This window comes from Vicugna pacos, chromosome 11, assembly GCF_048564905.1.
Source record: "Vicugna pacos chromosome 11, VicPac4, whole genome shotgun sequence".
Taxonomy (NCBI): Eukaryota; Metazoa; Chordata; class Mammalia; order Artiodactyla; family Camelidae; genus Vicugna; species Vicugna pacos.
The window spans coordinates 823952-848732 of record NC_132997.1 but is presented as its reverse complement, the minus strand read 5'-3'; the positions used below and the strand labels follow the sequence as shown (position 1 = coordinate 848732).

At 41.1% G+C, this 24781-nt stretch overlaps 2 protein-coding genes across 9 annotated transcripts in view; both read right to left on the bottom strand.

The window, feature by feature from the left end:
• LOC140699576 (trafficking protein particle complex subunit 9-like) overlaps positions 1–24781 on the bottom strand; it is a 325083-nt gene that overhangs the window by 73650 nt on the left and 226652 nt on the right. The window lies entirely within an intron of this gene.
• Positions 1–24781, bottom strand: part of LOC140699572 (trafficking protein particle complex subunit 9-like) — a 59641-nt gene that overhangs the window by 24480 nt on the left and 10380 nt on the right. For 2 of the 8 annotated variants that reach the window (XM_072972230.1, XM_072972229.1), the window contains exon 2: positions 3213–3336. In XM_072972230.1, the coding sequence (XP_072828331.1) occupies positions 3213–3336 (124 nt within the window). Of the gene's footprint in view, positions 1–1159; positions 1397–2869; positions 3124–3212; positions 3337–3650; positions 3839–19140; positions 19193–24781 lie in introns of those variants that run through there. The other 6 variants (XM_072972231.1, XM_072972228.1, XR_012077769.1 and 3 more) reach the window with 6 other exon arrangements.

Below are 24781 nucleotides of genomic sequence, written 5' to 3'. Positions count from 1 at the left end.
AATTCTGTAATGGAACACACTGAATCAGGAACCAAAAGCGTGTTCTAGTCCCGAAACTCTACGGTTTCCTCATTCTTCCTGTCATTATACAATCCCTCCAGAACTCATTAACTTTCTGTCTACTCCTCTGGCAACCAAACTCATAGAAGAGTCGACTCAGCAGAGCGCCTTGCTGGGGAGAAACCCCGCAGCAGCTCTGCAGGCTACCTGCCCTCCCGAATGCTCTGCTGACCCTTGGTGTCCTCCATGGAGACCAGGCCAACAGAGCTCTTCCCAACAGCTGCAAAGTCGCACAAGTTAAATAAATCACTTTATTTTATACGATATTTTACGTATATATCCATCTCTGAAAACAGCTTTGCCAGAAGCCCAAAGCTTCAACATCAATCTGCAAAGGCAAATCCGGACCCCAAGGGAAAACAAGACTTAAGATGACGCTAAGGCCTCCAAAGTCCTCTCAAGGACCGTCAACCAAATTGCCTGCAGGTCTGCAGCTGCAGGCGGTTACATGACTGGTTTTAAAGCACCCCCCTCCTGCCCTCGGGCGCTACAATGTCCCTCTACGCCCTCCCTTCTCAGGGTAAGAGCAGCCGCTGCAGAACCTTGCAGGGCAGCACTGAGAGGACTGGACAAAGAGGATCAGAGCTAAACTAAGCCTTCTGATGACACGAGCTTGTCACTCTGTCACTTTACAGATGAAGATATATAGAGAGAGGTGGGGTGATATTACTCAAAGTCACACCGCTAATAAGTGGCAAAGTCTATATCTCTGTTCTTCCCTTCGGCATGACGCCCCAGCTGGGAAGCCCACAGGGTTTTCTCGTGTCTGCCTGAACAGTCCTTTCCTGTCACTCATAATCCAATACAGGGTCTGACTCTAGCCTGTCTTTTCAGCATCTTTTCCCTCCAGTCTCGCAGGAACAAGGCGGTTTGGGCCACTGTATGACTTCTGGCTCCCAGAAAACTCAGTGCTTAGGCTGGTCTTGCCTGTGCATCCGGCCCCCTGCTCAGAGGCTCTTCCTTCCCTGCAGGAAGACGTTCACACTCTCCACAGGGACACCCCCTCAGGGGAGCCCTCTTCTCGCCCTCAGCACGGCAGGTGTCCCAGGCCACATCCCGAGCTGCCCCATTAGGACTGCGGGTGCCCAGGTCTTCTAATCAGACCAGCAGCATCAGAGCCAGGGAGTATGCCCGGGCCACCCTGTAAACCTACTGCCCTCCTCACAGCCCCCAGCCAACAGGTCACCTGAAAGTCACAGCAAGTGCCCCACCCAATCCAAAGCCTCTTCATTTGCCACCACCGCTGATGACTGGTCTCCAAACGTTGGTCAGTCTCGCACAAAACAGCACCTTCAACTGTGAAGCAGGGGGTTTTCACTTCTGCTCCCCATCCTTACTGGAAACGTCAAGGGAAACGAAGAGGCCTTTTCTCAAAACTTTTCTGATGACACCCTCCCACCCACAATACTCATATGCTCAAGAGCTTTGGCTCCACGTGATTTTGTTTCTCTGACGCTAAGTGGCTCAAAACACTGCGGGATTCTTTCTCTTTTGAGGGTATTTTTACTCAATATATCGGCTTTAACCTGTTTTTGTCTCTGTCTTCAGTATCCCTAGCAGTTGCCACTTCTTATTCCCTTCAGCAGCCTCCCACCCAACATCTAGTCTAGGAAATCTGCTGTGATGAGGGGCCCGGGGGCAGTCACAGAAGATGCAACTAAGGCACAGAGAGGCTACATAATTTGCCCAAGAAGATCAGCTTCAACCCCAAACAGTGTGTGTCAAGGCCCTCTGTTAAACTCTTATGCTAAGCAAGCTAACTTTTTGTAGATTATGGTTATAAACAGATGAGGTATAAAAATACAAACAAGGACACACATCAATTCTAAGATGTTCCTTAACTCCAATATTTTGTTTCTATTTATTTCTATTAAAAAAAATTAAGAACCTCTGCAGTCTGAATAGCAAAATGTTACTGGGCTTTAAATCCAGAATATAGAGGTGTTAAGTGAGTCATTACTCATATTTATTTGTATGTTCACAAGACAAAATGATTTGAAAGTCCCTCTCCCCTCCCCCTACTCACTACTGGCTCTCACCTGAGCTCCCAGACCACACATTTAACAGCCTTTAAATTTACCCACAGCTGAACTCCTCAGTTTTCCCCCAGAACTCCCTCTGCAGCTTTCCTCCTCAGATCACCGCAGGAGCATCATTTACCTCATTAATTCACACAGAAACCTGGGCCTTACTCCATCCTACATTCACAGACAGAATTAATCATTTACTTTTTACCATCTAAACGTGCCTTCAATCTGTTCGCTTTTACCCAATGACCGTCCCACCGCTCTAGTGGAAGCCACCAACACTGCGCACCTGGACTCACGAGTCTCCCAAGTGGCCCCACAGCCACTCTCCCCTACTTGAGACAAATGGGATTGTGCCACTCCCGTGCTTTTGGGACTCTTTTCAAACTCACTGTTCTTAGAAGAAACCCCAATTTCTTCACCTGCTGAAGGTCTTTGCTATAAAATTGTCAGCTCAGGGAGGGCAGGACACCCCCTTTTCCCTCGGCCCCACCCTCTGGCAGAGCATCAGCTTGGGAGGACCTGCTGAGCTACACCAGCCTGTATTCTAAACCTGGTCTTGTGTTCTTAGCAAACTGCTTCACTTATCCATACAAATCCAAGGTAGATTAGAAAGATTTTAGATGTTTAGCTAGACTATTGATTTGGGGATTTTGCACTAGCAACTTGCAATTATATGTTCTAATGATTCTGTCTTCTTAAAACCACACCCAGATTAAAGGAGTATTTGTGGAATGTCTTCGGAGTAAAAGAGACTGTACTTTTATAGAATTTATATTTTATAACATGAACAACCCGGGCAGAATCACAAATGAAACTGCCTCACAAGTGACAGAAGACAGGTGAGAGGCATAAAGCAACAGGTAGCAAAGATGTTAACAGCAAAGTTGATTCTCCAACCCCACCAAAATTTCCTGAAAGAATCATTCTGAATTTTAAAAGTAAAAGACTATCATATAGAGAAATGAAATAAATAATCCTCTTCATCAGGGTTTCATGATCTCACTCCAGATTCTTTAGCAGGCCATACTGAATCCTAGCACAGATAAATCAGATGGACTAGTGGTGAGAAATTTCCAGGAAAAGTGCAGTAATTCCTCCACTTGTGTAAGGACATGCACTCACCTGCCGAAGGTGAAAGTAGACCGCATCCTGGAGAAACTCGGAAGCTTCCAGGCTCCGCTTCTGGATGCCGAGGACACGGACAGCTTGGAAGCATGCTTCTAACTCAGTCACCGGCATTCTTACACTGCAGGGGAAACGGAGGCCCCCAGTCAAGAGCAGAGATGTTCCAGTCGTGTATCACAGGCCGTGCCTCGGGGACTCAGTGCCCTGCAGCAGCCCGGCCCCAGGCGAGGACACGCAGCGTTTTCCACCCAAGCAGGAGGGGCACTGTGCTTGAGAAAGCCCATCCCTGATGGGGGCAAGAGGGGCTGGTGGGTTTGAGTGAACTTGTAATTGTCCAAAGAAATATGCCTGCATTCATTCAAGTGATGCAAACAACAGTATAAGGCTATTTAACAAAATTTCAATTGTCAGTGGAAATTTTGCCATTCCTTTCTGCTTGTCCTCTGCACTCTGAGACAGGCTTAGGCTCTCTTACACCTGCAGCTCTGAAGTAATAGTTGTGAAGTCATTTTACTTTGCTGCAAGTGTCCTCACTCCCCGTTTCACATTTTCTGTCCTCTCTTAACACAGTCGGATATCTTCCTGGATCCTTCCCTGAGTTCCTTGTTCCTCCTCCTCAGATCCTGAGATAAAGGACAAGTGAAGACACATGACCAGAAAGGCACTGTGGACTTGAACGAAGTCCTCAGTGACCCCCTAGGTGAGTGCTGCCCACCCCTTACCTTCGATTCTCAAGGTTCTGCCCAGGGTGACATCCAGCCCAGAGAGGTGGCCCAGGTCAATTAAAACCTATATGGCTTGGGCGCGGGGACAGGTACAGGAGCTGGTTCCGGAGCCAGGCCCCTCACCACCTGTGCTCCCCTCTCTCCCGAGGTCCCGCTGCCAAGTACTCAGGATCCGTGATCTTATGTCCTACTCTTCTACTCTACTCAAACACTTTTCCTTTTCCTTTTTCCCCTAACTATCCCCAGCTGGAGTGATTTTTCAATCACAGTATCTGAAAAAATTTCCTGCAGCCGAAAAAGAAGTCTCCAGAGGACAATGCCCATATGCTGGTTCCTGAAGAGAGCCCCTGTCTAGGGGGACCCTCACCAACACTCACGGGGCATCAGACATGTTGCAGGGTTGGCCACCCCAACAAGAGTTTGCTGTCACACCAGGGCCCGCACAGCATCCCTGCTCACAAAAATATTGTTGGCCCACTTATCGGTTATTAAGAAGCAAAAATACAAAATTGCTCATGTTTCTTACTAAAATTATCTATGAAGCTGAAAAGGGAATTGTAATAAAAAAGAACAATTTTGACCCTATGTTTGATCTATTCCTTTGGCTTTAAACCTGTGCCCTGTTTTCTAGCCTCAGACTTGGTAGATCTGCACCATTTGTAAAAGAAAGTTGCCTTTAGCCTGAAATCTACAGGAAAGCCTATTCTCCTGGCCCTGATCTTTAAAAATGTTAGCTCATCTGCACTTCTGTAGAGATGGCATGTTGCAAAATAGAGAATAACCTTTGTTTTTTTGGAGGTTTTATAGGGGCACCATGATTTGATCCACATGGACACCTGCAAGAACAGCGGATTCAGAGGACAAACAATTCATGCAGCAAGAAGTATGCAACAATCAACCACAACCCAGCCCCTTTTTATTATAAAAGGAGATTGAATTCTGTCTTGGGGAAGATGGATCTCGAGGATATCAGTCTGCCATTTTCTGGGTCTGCCAGCGTTGCAAGTAAAGTCACTATTCCTTGCTCCAACTCCTCATCTCCCAGTTTATTGGCCTGTCATGTGGCAAGCAGAACGAGTTTGGACTCGGTAACAAAATGAGTGCATTGGAGGTAGTATTTATCCACTGTTTCCTTGTTTCCAATATGTAACATGTACATCATTTATGATCTAGTGCAAATAATTCATCAAAGACAACCACAAAAAGAAAGTTTACTCACCTAGCTATCAACACTGAAGTCACAACCTGTCAATTTTATATGCTGTTTAACAACACAACGGAAAAATATAATATAGGGAGTTAATTCCACGGAAATAAAATTATTTCTACTCCTTCAATACTTTTTCTTTTCTTTTCTATTTTATTTTGTTTTGCCTATTGAAAGGAAATTAATAGTCAAATCATTTTATTTCACGTATTTTTGTTATAGTTACATTCTTTAAATACTACAAAGATTTAAATTACAAAAACAAATTGTTCGTAAATTAGTATAAAGATATATACACAATCAATGGGGATTAGGAAAGGAATGGACATTTACTAAAAATCCACTGCAATCCAGTCTTTTACAACCATATCGTGGAATATAAGCTCTTTGATCCAGGGGGCCCCACCCCCTTTCTCACTGCCGAGTGCCTTAGTAATCAACTACCAAGGAACCATCATACAACCACGCGATAAGTACTTTAGGTATAAATGAGGGAATTAGCTCATCAATTCTAAAACAAAAACCATAAAATAAATACAGAACTTATTTACAGATAAAGAAAATTGGAACTCAAAAAAGTAAAGTTACTTCTCCAAGGTCACAAAGCTAATAACTGGTAAAGACAAGATTTGAACTCATCTGCCTCATTCTAAAAACTAAGGTGGAAAACCAATTCGACTGGGGAGGGTCCAGCAGCACAGCCTATCACCCTATATTTGTTCAGATCTAGCCTTAGACAGCCTGAGACAGCACCCCATTCCTATGGAACTTGAGGGAAAACAATAACAATAAGGATTTTATATCCAGTGGTTTGTTAGGTCTCATTTATATAAAGTGTCAGCAGGTCAGAAGAAAAACTCTGGAAAATATGAGTGGGTCCAGAGCTTTTTGCTGATTAGAAACTCAGTCTATCAGTACAGAGTGACCTTTCCATGAGAGGGCACATGAACATAAACTAAAGGCAGCTGAGCAATGAAAACTAACAAGACCCTGGAACTCAAGCAAGAAGGATCCCTGCCATCCCCCAACCAGTTGCCTCTTCACCCGCGTGGACACGATGGCAGGAGACCCAGGTTCTTGTCCAAGTTACACCATCATGGATTCTCACCCATAAAAAGTTACGACTCTATGCTGTCTTAAGTCCCTTAAAACTCAAATATGATGACACCAATATCTCAGCAGAATATCTATGTCTCCACTTCCTCTCTTCTAAGGGGAGAATATTTCTATGGACACAAAGCAGAAATCCAATTTAAAAAACCATGCACGAAGCCAGGCGAAATTCTGCTCAAGAGACTTTGCTCTCACGCTCAGTAAATGAAAACTCAGAAAAAGTGGTCCTTCTCCCTCAGCAAATGGGAGGTAGCCTGATGTGTGTGTGTGTGTGTGTGTGTGTACGTGTGTGTGTGTAAATCAAATACAATCAAGTCTGGGATGTGTACAGCTTTTTTTGTCACTGTCATTTCATGGGGATGAGCCAACATTTAAAGTAATTTGGATCTGGTGTTCTGAGAGATTCTCAGGAACTTGGTGGAGGAGGTGAAAGAGAAGAGTAAAGGAGGAAAGAGGTACATGAAGCAAAGAAGTAAGAATACTGCCAGGGAAAGGCAAGACATTAGTTTTGTTCTTCCTTGCACCACATATAAATTAGGGACTCGCTTTCCCCTGATGACTTATCGAGCACTGAGTTGCAGAAGAAGAAGTGACAGCCCAATTCTTACTGAGCTTGTGACTGTACGTGGCATCTTATAGACACAAATCATTTACCCTGATCAAACACTCTAGCAGCAGGCCGTAATTCTCCTGTTTTGAGAGACAGGAGTTCAAACAGGATGTATAACTTGACAAAAGTCAGAGGACCAGTAAACTAAAGAGGATTAATTCAAACTCAGATCTGAATGCAGTCTGAGCTTCCCACTCCCAGGACTGGAAAATCCTTAACACACAGGCTCCCCAGCTCCTCTGCAGTGTTCCTGGCACCAAGCATTTCCCATGGCAATGGTCACCAGTTCTCACAGACACAGCGCTCTGTGCAGCCAATGACCTTGATCAGACCTTGATCATCTACCTGCCACGCCCACCAGGCTTCACCATACAGGCAGGAAAGCTGGCTTTCAAGTGCATACAAAGCCATCCCTGGTCTAATCTGGTCTCTTCTGTGGCTTCTCCAGCCTAAAGGTAGCCATGAAACTGCTCACAGTTTGTACATGAGCCTCACAACCTCTCTCCATTTGTCTCCCCACCTATACCACTTAGCTAAGACCATTTTGAGAACCTTGGACACAAATTTTTAAAAACAAAAAAGAAAGGATTCTGGAACAAGTACTTAATACTTACAATTTTAAATGACAAGTTACAAAGTGAGTATTTACAAATCTAATCTTCCTTTCTAAATGTCAGATTTAAGCATTTAAAAATATAATAGCAAAAAATTCTCACAAAATTGACAAAAACATAAACAATAATCTGGAATAAATTCAAAAATAATGGCCATGTTCTAAATGGAGAAACTTCAGGATTCTACTGAGGGGTAAAGTAAGAGGTGTGAATGTAGAGACATCAACAAATTGCATGGAGGAAGGCAGTTTTGTAAAGATGTAAGTTCTCATTAGAATAATTCAAAACTTACTAAAAATTCCCATGAAAACACCATTCTGATTTTTTTTTAACTTGAACAAAATATTTTGGAATTCTTCAGGAATAATAAAGTCATAATTCTAGACAAGAAAATTTAGGATGGAATAAAATAATCAAAAAAAATTCAGACTGCCAATTATTAAATAAATTTTTACAATATATAACATATGGTGCTGGAGTAAGAAAGGCAGATTGACAGAAAGGAACCATGAGCTCAAAAAGAGACTCTAGTGTACATAAGTATTTTGTACAGGTGGGATTTGAAATCAAAGAGAAAAGTATGACTTCAATAATTGTCCTGGGACAATCAGAGAATCACCTGGAAAGAATAAATCCTATTCCTGTCATAAGGAGCAGAAGATAAATTACAGACAGTGATATAAATATTAAAAAGTACTAATAACAGCAAATACAACACTTTGCTCTTATCAACTCAACTTACCCTTACATTAACAAGTACTATTATCATCTCCATGTTAGAGATTAAAAAAAACCTACAGAAGAAATTTATTCCATTATAAGAAATTATTTCTAAGAATAATGTCAAAGATAAAACCCATAAGGAAGACATTTACTATCATATGAATATTTTGAGACACAACCAAAATAAAAAACCTCCTGAACAAAATGAAAGGCAAGAAATGATAAGAAAAAGCTCTGTGATACATGTTGATGAAGACAAGGGGTTAATGTTCATAACATACAGAGAGCTGTCACAAAGCAACAAGAAGCTCCTTCACTTAAATGTGTGCAATGGAAAAAAAGGTATCATTAATTTTAAAAAAGTCAAAAGGCTAATGAGTAAAAAATGCTCAATACCTCATTGGTCATCAAATGCAAACTAAAACAATGAAAAAGCACTTTTGCTCATCATATTGGCAAATATTTTTAATACATATTCTAGCTAGTGTCCATTTGTGGGAGAACAAACCATGAGTGACATTTTCGGAGGACGACATGTCAATGGATATGTAAACTCTGAAAAACTTACGTACACACTGACTCAACACCACTTCTAGGAATTGTTTCCTTTAGGAAAAAAAAATTCAGTCCAAAAAGATGTACCCATCAGGGCATTTACACAGCACTGTTTACAATGGTGGGAAGAAAAACTGAAGTGAAATCATATCCAGCAATAGAGAATTGGTTACATAAGTAATTGTACATCTTTTCATCCCCCACTGGAGAAGGAATTTCTAGAGTCACTTGAAAGGAGTCTGTGATGAATGTAAATGTCACATCCAGGGACTAAATTTCCAGAAGCCTTAACTAAAGGAATACACATACAAAATCATAGGAATGTCTGTACAAGAAGGATGCCAGTCAAACATCCTTTCTGACAGTGGAAAATGGAGAAAACTTAAGTGTCCACCATCAAGACAATGATGCGGTAAATCACAGCGACCTGAGAGCACTGAGGGAGCCAGCGTTTCGCCGTGGTCCAGGGCCTTGTCCACAGCATTCTCCCACCAAAGGTGTGCGTGGGAAAGAGACCACACCCGCAAATCAGGAGACCCCTCCACTCTTTCTGAAAGGACTGGGTGAGTCTGGAGTGGGAGGACGTGTATGATATACACCTGAGTGAATAAAGCGAGCAGCAGAAAAACATATAGTATGGTCTCATTTTTAAATAAAGCATATATACACACACGTATATATAGAATTCTCATATGTGTGTATATATGTATGTCATAGGCATAAGGGTCATGAAATATATATACCAAATTTTCAACAGCTTTTACTCTCAGGAAATAAGGGGAAGGGAGGTAGGGGCCTTCCTGTACCACCACAGTTCTCTTTTTAGTATTTCAGTTAATTATACTTGGAATTTAAAAGTTTATTTAAGTCCGAAGTAAAATGGACGATGACTCCACAAGACAGAATGCTATACTGGTCATCAAAAATCATTCCATTGGAGATAGAATATTGTAGAAAAACATATAATAAGCCAAATGGAAAATGGAGGTGTCCACACATTAAACAGGCACAGAGTGCTCTCTGGTTTTTTATGACAGAGGTGATACACACTGAAGAAAATAACAGAAAAAAGACGTTAACGTGTTAATTATTATCTTTGAATAGTGGGACCAGGATAGCAACTTTGCCCCCTTTTTCAGACTTATTATTTTAAATGCACATTCTTTTTCATCTGAAAAAAGCATTTTCAGGTGTGTAGTACCACGCATTGGAGAATAATACATGAATACTTAGAGAAACAAGTAAGTAGGAGACAAGACAGCAGCGTCACACAATGTACAACGGGCGATCCTGATTAACACCACACAGTTACATAAGGACCCACAGAGTGACAGCACCAGCTCTAACAGGGCGCTGCCCCCTTCTATTTGTCAGCAGTGTCTTCAGGGCTGAGGTAGTTCTGAGCACGGCCAGTGTCAGTGCTGGTGTCTGGATTGATGCTACTGGGCGTGAGGGCAGCTGCAAGCCGAGAGGAAGAACAGAAACCATCCTCTGCCTTTCCTGTCTGGTTTCTTTGTTACTTTAAGAGAGGCATATATAAGATAAACTGTGTATCTTCCCAAATGAAATTTCAGTAATGAAATGGTTTTTAAAGTCTACACAGCTTATATTCTGCCTATAAATGTCTTTTCAACAAAGATCATATTTATTTAATGTTAATTAACTCAGTTAATTAACTTCCTGTTGAAAAATTCTAGTAAAGAACATGAAATGCCGTATGTAAAAGAACCACACCTGCAGTGACTAGCTCAGCTGTCTTGACGGCAGTGCAGTCAGCCACCACCATCCCGTGGCCCTGAGCTCCTGATGCTGGGAAGAGAGCACGCTGCTGCCTCAGATGGAGAGAAACTGTGAAAGCATTTTTTGAACTCTACAGCAGTGACAAAACATAACTGACAAATCCCAGGCTCCTTTGAGGCTCTCATTTTCTGTTTCTGGCCAACACCCGTCAATGAGCAGAACCACCCCATTCCCGAGCCATGGGAATCACGTGGGAAGCAGTTTTGGAGAAACTTCCAGGTATAGAATGTAGCCAACTATATGTAGAACTCTCACAAAAGAAAAGATGCAATACTCTGATTTTGGAAGACATTCAAAATATTCTTCTAAGCCTAAGTAGCTCAGCCACTTCTTTATTTCACGGTCAATGAGCATCTCCCACAAACCCTGTTTCCCTGTGTCTGCTGGGAGCCTTAGGCACACTCTTGCTGTCCATCTTGTAAGTCACAGGGAAGAGGCGTGTGTCTCACGCCTACAACCGTCATAAAGACTCGCCTCCTAGCTTCACTGTATGAACTTGACCTCATTTTCTCACCTGTTTATTTGGTATCTGTTCTTCTGTAAGCTGCCTGAAACGCGTTTTGGAACATGTCAGAAGAATCAGTGGGTCGATAAATGGACAGATTGAGAGGTGAGAGATGGGCAGACAGACAGAGAGTCTCCAAGAAAAGGGAACAAATAAAATTTCCTATGCAAAAGCCTCTTCTAGTCAGGGAAGGAAACCACCACGGAGAAGTGTGAAGAGGCAGGTAGCTTAGGGCTGTTTCCTGGATTCCATGAAAAGTCACACCAAGAGATGAGAGGGTAGAATTTTAAATAGTAAAAGAAAATAAGCACGTATGCTTGAAAAATATATCTACATTATGTATTTTCTAAAGAAGAGATTCAAATCAGCGGGGCCCAATAACACTATCCTTGGGCATTTACAGAAGTGAGAATCCCATCTCCAAACCACAAGACATCCCTTCGGAGCACTGAGAGTCTACACGGGGCGGTCATAAAGCCGTCACAGCAAAAGCTATGCGATCCTACACTTACGAGGAACGAGCAGCTGTGCTCGGGCTGCCCACGCGCATCATTTACACCCCACAGCACCTCTACGGGGGGGGACGCCTAGTGAGCCCCGTCTCTGCAGGACAGAAAACCAGTCCTGGAGAGGCTAAGCCGACCTACCATTTCTCCATCCCCCAGGACTGGTCACTCCAGAGCAGGACTCGAACTCGGACCCACGTTTGTAACCACGGTACTACCGTACTTTGTGTGCTGTTTGTGTGTATAATACATTTGTTTCTAGCATGAAAGGATATTTAATAAATGATCGGTTGTCTTGTCTATCTCATTAGCTCACAATCAATCTTTATACTGTTGAATTGTACTCTTTTCCCCTGGAGAAAAGAACGGAAAGAGCGGGTTCAGAATGAGGTGGGGCCCATTCTTTATCTGGTAACTCATTTCATCCAAGTCCCCAATGAGAGAGAAGGAGCAAATATTCTCTTCAACTTTTAAAGAGAGGGCTTCACTGATGGTGACTTACTCAACTCCAAAACCAAGGCTGGGGCAGGGAACATGCAGCAACAAGAGCAGTATCACTTGTAGGAAGGCGGAAAGAGCTCATGGGAGGGCTCAGGGGGTCAGCCTGATTTAATTTCAATCGAAAAAAGAATAACACAATCTAAAAATGCTAGCATGAAATGGACTTGCTCTTTCTTGTCATCTAGCATGTTTCTACAGCCCATATGTAACATTATCCTGAACCAGTGAAAGGAAGAATCTTCAGGGAGGGAAAATCAATGCCACAGGCAGGCTGAAAACCAGGCTGGAGGAAAGGAAGAGAAAGGGCATAGTTCAGAAGAGGGGAAAGGCTGGGAAAAAGACATCATCACAAGGACCCTCAAACATCAATCAACAATCATATTATCATTCATTCGAGAGAGTTACTGATGTCCTATTTTGTGCAAGATTTTACAGAGGGCCAAGCAAGAGTGCAGCGTTCATCGTGGCAGCAAGTCACGGGGCTGAAATACACTTCTGATCCCGGTACCTTGCACACTTGTCCTCAGTATAAAGGCAAAGAAAAATAAAGTAAAATAATGCTCTGTAAACTCAAAACATTGTTGAAAAAAATTAAAGAAGACCTAAATACCTGGACAGAGAGACACCACGCACATTCATGGATCAGAAGACAGCGCTCTTGGGATGGCAATGCTCCCCAGAGCGATTCATACATACAACGTGGTTTCGATCACAATCCCAGCGGGCTCCACTGCAGAAACTGTCTAGTTCTGCTACAATTCATATGGGAATTCTAGGGTTTCAGTAACCAAAATATACTTGAAAAAGAAGAACAAGTTGAGAGGACTTGTAATTCTCAATTTCAAACCTTACAACAGTATCTCCAGGTGAGGTTAGATGCCATTTTTAAGTTATTATTGTGCTTATCCTTATTTTCTAAATTCTCTAAAATGAATATAACTGTTACAATAAGAACAATAAAAAGTAAGGTATCTTTTAAAACATGCACACCGATTCATTCATTGGGAAAAAATATTTTAACTATTAAGAGATAAACAAATATCTAGTGAAAAAGTACTACTTAAAAACAAGAGAGCATTTACACGTTTCATAAATTGAAAACTGAAAAGCACAAACAAATCAAGTTTCTAGGGAGACCGATGCAACATATTAATAGTTATTTTAAAAAATTCTAATGGAACAATGAAAACTCAAGAAAGGGAAAATCGTGATTGACAGCCAAAGGCAAACACATGGAAAGCGAAGGCCTAGAAATCACAGTTCCTTTAACTCTGCTACTAACTCAATAGGAGAGGAAAGTCCTCACTGAGGGGACAGTGGAATCCCATGCAAAAGACAGGATGCACTGTACAAACTGCACTAGAATCGCGGGTGATTTTCTCAGAAGAATTCTAAAGTTACAACATTGCTGAAAAACTATGAAAACACTGACAGACAGATTAAAATACACAGTCATATATATTATATAGAAACATAGGAAGTCTGGTCCTATGTTGCAAAATAATACAAACATATTTGTTCATTTATGGGCACTGATTACTTTATGAAAGTTAGAATATTTCAACTAAAACAAATAATCAATAATACACTCCTCTTGTCAAATCTAGTTGATAAGTTACTCTGCTATGTAAACATAATGTATCAAAGACAGATCTAAAATTTGGGAAAAAGAGCTGTGTATGTTTTCTTGAACTCTTCTCAAAATTCCAAGCTTAATTTTAAAATGGATCTGAGCAGTATTTCTATATGATCTTTTCCCTCGTGAAATGAACAACACAGTCTGTTGTCAAAATTCTGTCCTTACAATGATTTATGAGCACCATATCCTAACAAAACTGCTGGACAGCATGGCACTATCCAGACACTGTAACCAAACAAATGAAACCCAAGGAAGACAATGACCCTATTCTGGAAAGCTTGTAATCTGTGTCAACACCGTGGTTTTTATTTGATTGGTTAGAAAAATAAAATCACTCAAGAACTTTTTTCTTTGAGCATTCTGTAAGTCATGACTCTGTTTTTAGTGTCATGAGCAGGAAAGACTTAAGGATGACTTGATTAAGTCAATTAGCAACAATCATCACTGGAGAGTGAGTAATAAAGAAGTTAAATGTCAGCAATGCTTCTGCCTACATGAGACCTAAAATAAACCTACACTGATATCCGAAAGGAAAATGAGGTGATGAGGTCCCCAATGAGAAAACAAACTAACAAGAAATCAAAAAAGGAAAGACTTTTTCAATAACGATTCCAAGAAGAAGTGGAGCATGGTGGTGAAGAGCACAGATGCTGGGGACAAACATGAGGGTCTGAGCTCCCTGTCACTGAGCTGTGACACTGATATGTCAGTGAAATTTTCTGCATCACAGTCTCTTATCCATAGACTGGGGACAAAAACAGGACCTGTCTGCTAGAATGGGTCCTAAGAATTAAGTTATTTTATATATAAAAGTTTAAATAAAATACCTCAGATTTTATATAATACCCCAAAAGCAAAAGGAACAAAGAAAACAGAGATAAATTGGAGTTCATCAAAATGTAAAACTTTGCTTCAAAGGACACCATCCAGAAAGTGAAAAAACAATAGACAGGAGAAAACTTTTTAGAATCATTTATCTGATTAGGAATTTGTATCTTCAAATAAAATAAAAACCCTAGAACTCAACAATAAAAAGGAAACTCAATTAAAAAGTGAATAAAGGATCTGAAAATGTATTTTTCAAAGAAAATTTACAAATGGCCAATAAGCACAATCAAATGGTGATCAATATCATTAACTGTAAAGGAAATCAAGTCAAAACCACTAGGGGAAACTGCTTCACACTCACTACAATAGGTTATAAAAAAAAAATTGTAACAAGCACTAATGAGGACACAGAGGAAGCGGAGCACGCAGCCCTTGCTGGTGAGGATGTAACACAGCGTGGCCACTTTAGAAAACAGCCTGGCAGGTCCTCAGAGAGTTGAACATTTGGTTTATGAATGACCCAGCAATTCTGCTCTCTGGGCACACACGTAAGAGAACTGAAAACAAATGTCCACATAAAAACTCCTACAGGAATATTCACGGCGCCATTACTAGTCAGAGTCAAAAAACAGAAACAACCCAAATGTCTATCACGTGATGAATGGGTAAACAGAGGGTCTCAGCCATACAGTGGAATATTATTCAGCAATAGCAAAGCATAGAGTACTGACCCAGGCCACAACGTGGTCAAACATTGAACACGTTACTCAGTGTGAAAGAAGTCAGTCACAATAGACTCTTCCACTTACATGAAGTGACTCGATTTACATTAAATGTCCAGCACAGGCAAATCCATAGAGAGAGAACATGGCTGCCTGGGGCTGGGGGAGGGTGGGGAAAATGGGAATGACTGCTTGTGCATATGGGGCTTCCTGTTGGGGGATGAAAATGTTCTGAGATTGACTTAGATGCATAATTCTGGGCATAGAGTAAAAAGTGCTGCACATGTTAATGGGTGAATTGTATTAAAACTGTTAAGGAAAAAGAACCTATGGCCAGTACCTTCAAATAGTAAATGCAAATTGCTAACTTTTAATACAGGAAGAAGAAACTGCCCTCAGCATGAAAGCAGGAGATCAGCAAATGTGTGTTAACCGAAATTGGACAAGAGAAATTCACTTGAAACTGTTGCTGAGTGTTCACGAAATATTCAGAAATAGGAAAATCAGTTTGACATCACCAAGAAGCCTTCTGCTTCAAATGCAGATCAAGGTTTTAGCAAGCCCAGCTGCTAGAAATGATCAGAGAAGAAACCTGGTTCTTAAAACAAGCATCAGAGGCAACAAGGAAAAGGTGGTGAGGAAAGCAGGCGGCCGAATACCTGGAACAGTTTGCTACAAATTATTTCTCCACTGAAAATTTAAAAATAAAATGAAAGTGATGAAATACTCTGTTGACCTCACGTGAATAGGCTTCCTTCGGTGCTCGACTGTTCTGTAACCCTGAATGAGAGACTGAGGAAACAGCATGGCTCCTGGAAGTCCCCATGTGACTGCCCACCAGCACGCTGACCACCATCACATCTGCCAGGGTTGAATTGTAGAGAAGAGACCAACTTCGGAAAGGCACAGGAAATGTTGACAAAGGAAGAAAAGGCTGCGGTCAGTCCTGGGACAGAGGCCCTCTGAGCAGAGGCCAGAAGGCTACAGGTGAACTGTAGTGTCCCTGGGGCAGGAAGGGACCACTAGGGGAGCATATCTCAATTCTCTTCTCTCTCTCCCTCGGGTAGGAGAGATAAAGCCTTCATCGTTCTCACCTGGAACTGTGGGTTCTGGTTGGCAGAAGTCTTACCGACACGGAATGATTACTCAAGACTCTGTGGAAATAGTCAAGAAATAGAGAGGGAGTAGGGAGCCAAATCCACGAACATCTCAAATGCTCCCATATTTATTGTGTATAATCAAAGTAAAAAGTCATTAACAGCTACAGTGTTGATAGTAAACAGAAACCTGGGGAAAGAAGGGATCAGACAGAGATTGTAGAATCCAACATGAGTACAAAGGCTTAGTGTATCTTTAGGGAAGTCATGGGGTGAGGGGAGTAAGATATATTCTTTAGATATGTCAATTACACAGCAGACCACCAGAGCAGCTAGGTCCTTGTTTTGGGGATAATAGACTATCTAACTGTACACAAGCCCAGCGTTTATAGCTGAGGGCCTAGGTCATTGCTTTGCAATAAGCTGAGGGCTATCTAAAACCTCAACTTCGCAAGCAAAGCATTGTCTCTGCTTTTTAAGGCAAGGAGACAGCAGTGAGGATGCACAGGCGCTTGTTTGAAAAGCAGTTACTAAGCATATTTTTTTCTTCTTAAAGTTGACAGGAGGCTGGTGTCTGTTAAAATTTCTTAACCCAATCATGGGCTCCCACATGGAACCATTTTGGAGGACACCCTAGGATGACAAATCCTGGCTCTAGGCCTTTTCCTGCCAGCTTCAGCCACTCTAGCAGGGTCTAGGCACATCCCTGAATAACGATCATACAGAACCACCCACATTCTTAATTCCTGGTGCTTGAAACTTAATTTTAGCTCCACACAACTTAACGTAGAAACGTTTCAGAAATAAAAGATATTATAATCATTTTATATCTCATCATTTTACTGATTTTTCTGATTGCTCTAAGCTGCTGCTTCTTGGTAAAGCACTTAATTCTGCAGGTGAATTCAGTACTATCTTTGGGCATAACTAGCCAGTTTGGTCTCGCTAACTTCTATTGGTCAAATACCGATACACTTAATTGATTTCATTGTTCATCAATTTCATCTGGGAGGAGAGGGAGTATCACTTTGTTTCCCAGCCCACACTCAGCTTTTTATCATGAGCAACTCAGACCTCCGGAAACCAAAAAAAACGCATTTGTTTCCCTTCTAAACTTTCAACAAACCCAACAGGATACATCAGCCTCGAGAAAGAATTCAACACAAATGTTTAAAGAAAAATCTATAAACCTGAAGCAACTGCATCTCCGAATCATGATACACAATGACATGAGAGTAAGTGTGTCTGGCACAAAGCATGGGTGAGCCTCACCACCTGATTTTTATTCTTCAAAGGAAGGAAGGTTTTCCTATTTTTTATTATCACGCTGTCATTGTTTCTTATTAAGCCAAAAACTAGTTTATCAAATAATTAAGCACCGCAATAACAGATTTTTGTTGTATCAATTACAGAATGCATTCAGAGGGGTAACGAAAACCCACCTCTGTAAAAAATGCAAAATTTCTTCCCCTGTGAAGAACACGTATACAAAATGCAACAGAGAATTCAAACTCTTGTGGAGAGGAGCAAAAGCCAAAGAAACAAAGTCATTAATGTGAGTCAATTCAAAATTCACTGGACAATCATGTTCAACGCACTCAATGAAATTTAAAGGCCCACTGCAAACCATTCACTTAATGATCTGCAGGCTAGAGGAAGAATTTCCCTCTTTAACAGACAACAGTAACCAATAGGGTGCCCCACCAAACAAGGATGAAAGAACAATCAGGTTTTTAAAAGTTCTGATAAATCAGCATGTTCTAAAGATCAAAATCCAGAAATTTTAAACATTCATTCACACCACAATGAAACAAGCACTGAAAAAAAAAAACAAAAAACCCGCAGAAACTAAGCACATAAATCATGTACCTGGATCAATGAGAACTTCGTGTAACGCTGGAAGAAAAAACAGGCTATAGCCTTTTACTTGAAAAATAAAACTACTTTTAAAGATAACTGCTAAAACACATTTCATCATTCATGTTGCCTTGAAAAATCTGAGGCACTTGTATCTGATCAGAAAAGCAATTCTGAGTAATAGCAGGTTACAATTCAGTGCCAGTTTGCTTTAGAAGAAAAGAGAAAAGAAAAGCTACTGTTTCTCATATCCTGCATAAAGTGTGAAGTGCCTCCCTGCCTTTCTCCTCCCATTTTCTAAGCTCACGCTCCCCAACCCTTCTGAAACAAGTATGAGAATGACTTATTCCCACCAATATGCCAAATGACAAAAGAATATCAATTTATTTGTGTAAATATATGCCTACATCTTAAAGTAGAGGAGAAATATATCAGAAGTCTATATGGAACTTTTTTCTACCTTCCTGAAATCACACACACAGTCATTCACACAGACACAGACATATTCCCCCTGGATTACTGGGCACTTCACAAGCTTAGGACTTACAACTTCTAGAAGATAACTTTGTAGTTTGTTTAAAATACAAAACTGTCAGCTTTTGAAAGCCTTGATCATCTGCTAAACCATCCAAATATCAAAGAGACCCAATTAGCCTTCTCTGTAGAATGTAATTTTCCTTGATGGCAAAACAGACCCTAAGAAGTACTGGATCCAAGTCTCGTGTTTATCACTAGCTGTGATCATCTTTAAGCACATTAACAGATTCACAAATGTATGTCCAAACAACATATATTCTTATTGATATAGTATACGTGTTCAATTGCCTATACAGAGACTAGGTCCCATGATGGTGTTTAAGATCTATTTTGTGTATTGCAATATTTATTTTTAAGTGCAGACAAGGAGGGTGGGTGTTACTCACTTGTAGACCACCTGCTTAGCATGCACAATGTCCTGGCTTCAGTCCCCAGTACCTCCAAAAAAATAAATAGAAATAAGGTCATATTTAAAATAAGAATATAGTTATAAAAAAAAGACTAAAAACCACTGCAATCGAGGAGCTGTAATTACAATAAAAAAACTAGTGTTTCTATCAAATACTGACTATATACCAATCACAGAGACAACCACAAATCACACCTGATAACCATCACGTGTGATTCTCATCAACCCTGCTAAGTAGACACGGATGAGAAACCCGGCACTGCGGATGAGGAGACAGAGCTCGGAGGAGCAGGGGACACTGACCGCCCTGCTCCCCGTGACACCACGTCACCCCAGGGCAAGCGCTGACAGAGCTGCACTTAGGGGACACCCAGCTGCATGGAACCTTGGGGAACTGGGGAGTCCCAGAAAACACTAAAAATTGTTCAGTGAAAAACCAGCTCAAATATATTACACTGTGCCCCATCCTTTAAAGAGGGAACATGACTGAGACCTTTTTGATGCCTCCATATTCTTTCTGCCATCATCAGTTACTTGCCCTCACAGCACGACCAGTGATGAACTGGACCCCATATGAAGTGCACTCAGATGGCAGAGCTTTTAAAACTGTTTTATGAAGTTTGTAAGATTCTCTATATGCCTCACACAGGCGGTCACCAGTCACATCTGCCCGGTGTGGATGTACCACCTGAAATCACTCCTTTCTGCTTTTTAAAATCCCATCATCTAATCCAGACTTTTCAACAGCAAAGAAGCAGCTAAACCACAGACAGTGGACAGCTTTTCACCAAATTATTCGAACAACACATCAGACTACCTGGAAGCCCCTTACTTCTATTAAACCCACTTCCAGGTACTTCATCATTTTCTGATTGCTGGACTTGGACTCTGACTGGCCTACTCAGAGAGCTCCCAGCCTCATATCCGGGGGTTGGAGACGACCGTTTTCTTGCGGGAAATCAGTGAGGAAGGCGGACATCCTCCAGTCAGGTCTGCACGGCTAGAAGTGCCACAACGTTCTAAGAAATTATACCGTCATTACCCCTGGCTCCCATGGACTGGTTTCACATTAACCAAACTCATGAGACATTGATGCAAGAAAACCAGAAACTTAACTTAATGTAACAGAAGACGTGAAACTATGAACCAGCCTGCGATATCAGAGTTCAACCATGAGTACATTTTCTCCTCAACGGCCAAATCCCGGGCAGTCACATGGCAAGCGTGGACAGAAGCAGAGCAGGAAGGGTTTCTAGATTAACTCAATGGACTAAATTTCTGTTATACAAACAGATCTTCTGCCTGGAAAACAATTAACGTCAATCACGGTGCACTCTTCTTGGACAGTGGCCGAGACACGACTTTGAGCACCTGTGTAACTCTCCCTTCTCTGTCCTTTCTGGGCTAACTGATGCACAGACGTACAGAAATCCAGGGATGTAGATACATCTAAACACCCAAAGCCCATCTCTGGGAGCCTCAAAACCAAAGAGCCAGGGTTTAAATACCAGCTCTGCCAGTTACAAACTCTGTGACCATGGCAAACTTACTTACCCTCTGTGTGCCTCAATTTCCACACTGTAAACCTGGGATAACAATCAAACCTTCCTTACTCGCTTGTTGAGAAGATTGAACGATTCATTTCTGTAAAACCCTCAGAAAAGAATGTAGCACATTTTTGGTTCTCAACAAATGTCAACTTAAAAATACAGTGGTTTACAAGTCTCCTTTCTAATCGTCTTCTGTGTTTCCTGGCTAGACTAAGTCCCAAATAAAATCCTTATTTCTCCTTTTACAAACACTTGGGGTGCACCCTTCTTTTCCATCCCACCACCTGTTTAAACTGAAGGAGGGGATGCCTCTTCCCACTCCTCTGGGCCATAGAAAGTACTTCTCCCTTCACACCCCTGACCTCTGGCCCACAGCTAGACCTCGTCACACTAACAGAGTGATGTGTGAGTCCGGGGAGACAAGCAGGGCATGTGAAACCCTTCCTTTCCCTCCAGTGTTGACCACCATTTGGAAGCACCCAGGATGCTCAGCTCCATGGCAGGACAGCCCTGTGCATGAAGGGGCAGGTCCTCTCAAGGGAAGGCTCGCTGTGGCCCAGAGAAAGCTGGGACAGGGTGAGTCTCTAATTCTGTGACACAGTATCATGACACGCATTTTCCCACAGCCCTGAAGTTCATGGAGAATGTGGCTTCATCAGTAACAAAGAAGACATTTATCACCTGCCTTGTCTTTTGTGTCATCTCTCAGTTGGCTGCTGGAGACAACATGTGTATAACTTGGATCCCCTGAGGCCCCAACATATATGAAGTAACAAAAAATTCTGTGGCTTAACGTTGGTTCATGGCGACTGTGTAACAGTTCTGACTCTGGTGATGCTAAATTATAGGTACAGGAATTATGAAACCTCCTCAAATATCTTTCATCATAAAACCAGCTTTTCTTATTTTCCTGTTTCTTAGTAGTTGCCAAAGACTCTCAAATGATGGCTTCACACAAAACAGTAGCTATAAGTTTAAGAATCCTCTTGACAAACCCACTGTGGTAAACACTTTACATAATTACTAATTCTCACAATTCTACAAAGCAGATACGAGCATCCCCAAATCACATGCAAGGGGAAAACTCAGAAGAAACTGACTCAGGCTCACGTGGCTCAGTGGCAGCGCGTGCACCCAAACCCAAGTCAAAGCACTTCACCCCTTCGTATATGCACCAAATCTCCTACCACCAATTAACACACAGCGGCAGGGTCAATACTCAGTGAACTCAACACACTTTTTACCTTTAAGTTTCTCCAGAGGCCGCTTCTAGCTGTTTTATATAATCCCGGCTCACTGGTTTCTAACACTGGAAGAAAAGTCCGATTTTGCCATTCTTTGCACAGCAAGTCTAAAATGTTCACAGCGAGATGACAGAATAAAACTAAGATATAAGCAGAATAATTTTTCCAGGTAGACAGACATAATGGACATTGGGCTATTCTGAAGCATTAAGCAAAGAAATCAAAATAAAATAAATTTGTTTAAGCCTTCTTTTACAAACAGGAAAATTAAGACCGTTAGAAAGTGCAATAGCGCCACCTATCGCTAAAAAGACCTTCCAGGTTGCCTGGAATGGTGCAACACAAAAATTGCCTGTAGGGTGAGAAAGGAGAATCAGATAACTAAAAGCTTATTTAGCACACACTACACTTTGCTTCGGGGGGAAGGGAGGGGTATTCAGTATTTAATATGATATTGCTAATACTCCTGAATATAAAAAAAAGACATAGGCTCATGGAAACTCATCTTAGAAGAGGAAAGAATTCAGTCCAGCTACTTAATTTAACAGGAGGGGAGACTGAGATCTTGGATCTTTCCTCCTGGCAATCAGCAGCAAATCTCTCCTAGGCCTCATGTCTTGCACTGTAGAAAAAACCAACAGATCTGTACTATGCCAATATTCATAAAAGTCAAGTCTGTATTTTTCCAACAGTAGGTAATCTAAGTATCTTGCAAAATATTTCTCAAAGAGCCAGGAAATAACACGTTTGTTGAAATACAAAAACATTTATTTACATATTAAAACAGCATGAACTTAATTCTCTCTATTAAAAAAGTGACATTTCAAATAAAAATTTTATATTTTAAAACCTGTTAAGAGTGCAGAAAAAAAATCAAAATTTTCTTTAATCACTAAATAGAGAAGCTTATTCCCTGAAAATGATCAATGTGGATTTTTCTAAACTTAATGGTTCTGGTCAGAATCCCACGAATTTAAAAGTCTGAGTGGATGGTTACACGGCAACATGAATTCGGAGTTGTAACAATACACATTCTGTGTAAATAATCTTCAAGGTCGTCTGCTTAAGGCAATTTAACTAGTCCCTGTCTCACTAGAATGATACAGATTTCATTAAAACTTCATACTGCACTAAAAAAAAACTGAATCCTTGTTAGTTTAAGGCATATTCACATATATCATATATATACATATTGAATATGCATCAGAAATAAGCGACACTATTTAGTATTCAGAGTTGATCCCTCTAAAATATCTGTCATTGTGACAGCACAGTTTTATTAAGCACCTCTTGGGTGCTTTGTATACAAGGCGTCTAACTCTCACAGTCAGACAAGGTAAACGATATTACTCAAATTTCACAAATGACGAAATGTACTTAAGCCATGAAAACAACTAACATATTCATCATCAGGAAAGAAAAGAGTCAGGATTTTATTTACAATACTCACTGACAATCTTTTCTTCCATATTAAGACTACATAAAACCATTTCAGTCTTTGTAAATTTTTCAGTCAATAAGCACCACTAGAGAAAAACAAGCAATATCATTAACAATGATTGGACTTTCAAAGCCCACTCCTATTTTGCACTATAATCATTTTTAATGTTTTTTTTAGTGCTTACATAGCACTAAAATAAAGAAAACATAAACTATTTAAGTCATTACTTGAGAATAAAACATTTGTGAAATGTACAATTTTAATTTATGCCACTCTATCTCACATTCTCACTGGTGTCTCTCCTTTGAAGGCCTCATCAGGCTGAGATCGCTAAAATCGATCATTTATGGACTCACAGGGGTTCGGGTAACCACTCAACGGGAGGCTGATTAGAGGAGAAATTGAGAATGCATCCTGGGCAGCCTGGATTCCAGCACCGAGCTAGCCACCGCCAGCTGCGTGTGATTTGGGACAAGCTGGCTCATCTCTCAATCCCTCAGCTGCAAAAAAGGAGACAATGATACCTACAATCAAACACCTGCTATGAAGGAAAACATGAGGAAAGCATTTTAGCCTTAGATAAGTGTCCACTCACAGCGAGTTTGGTCATTATGATGATGAGGATGCCTGTTAATAAACTAAGATAGACCAAAAAGGAGAATTCACCTTAAAGGAGAAACATTTTAAGTCAATCAGCATTTCCTTTTGGGTGGATTGCAGAATATTCTATGGATTTTTTAAATAAACTAAGTTTTGTCCATTAATTATAGATTTACTGGTTCATGGACAAGTCTCCAGATAAAGAATTAGAGGCCTCTGACCTCTGAATACGAAGAAAATAAATTTTAAAAAAAATCAGGAGGGAGATTATACCTCATTTGGGAGAGTATGTGCTTAGCAAGAATGAGGCCCTCAGTTCAGTCCCCATTAACTCCATTTAAAAACTTTGTTTTTAAGAAATGGAGAATTAAAGCAAAAAGATGGAGGAATACAGAATTTTTTTAGAGACTCATCTCAGATTTAAGATGGGGAAGAAACCATCCATTTCTCAGAGGAAATCTTAAGAACTATGTTAATTGGATCTGAGATGTCTAGTCTTCTAACATTATTCATGAATTAATATTACCAAGTCTTAAAACTACCTGAAAACCCACAGTGGTGATACTGATCGTAACAGCTGCCAATGCGGATCGAGCTCCGGCTAGGACTGCTCTGTTCTGACATCTCTGCCCCTGAGACCTCACCAGGCTGAGAGCACTAAATTCGGTCATTCATGAGCATCTCGTGAAAGGACTCCATTGTGCTTCTCACTCCCCCCTCACCATCTGAGGGAAGCAGTGTTATCATCTCCACCCGCAGATAAGGCCACTGAGGCATAGAGAC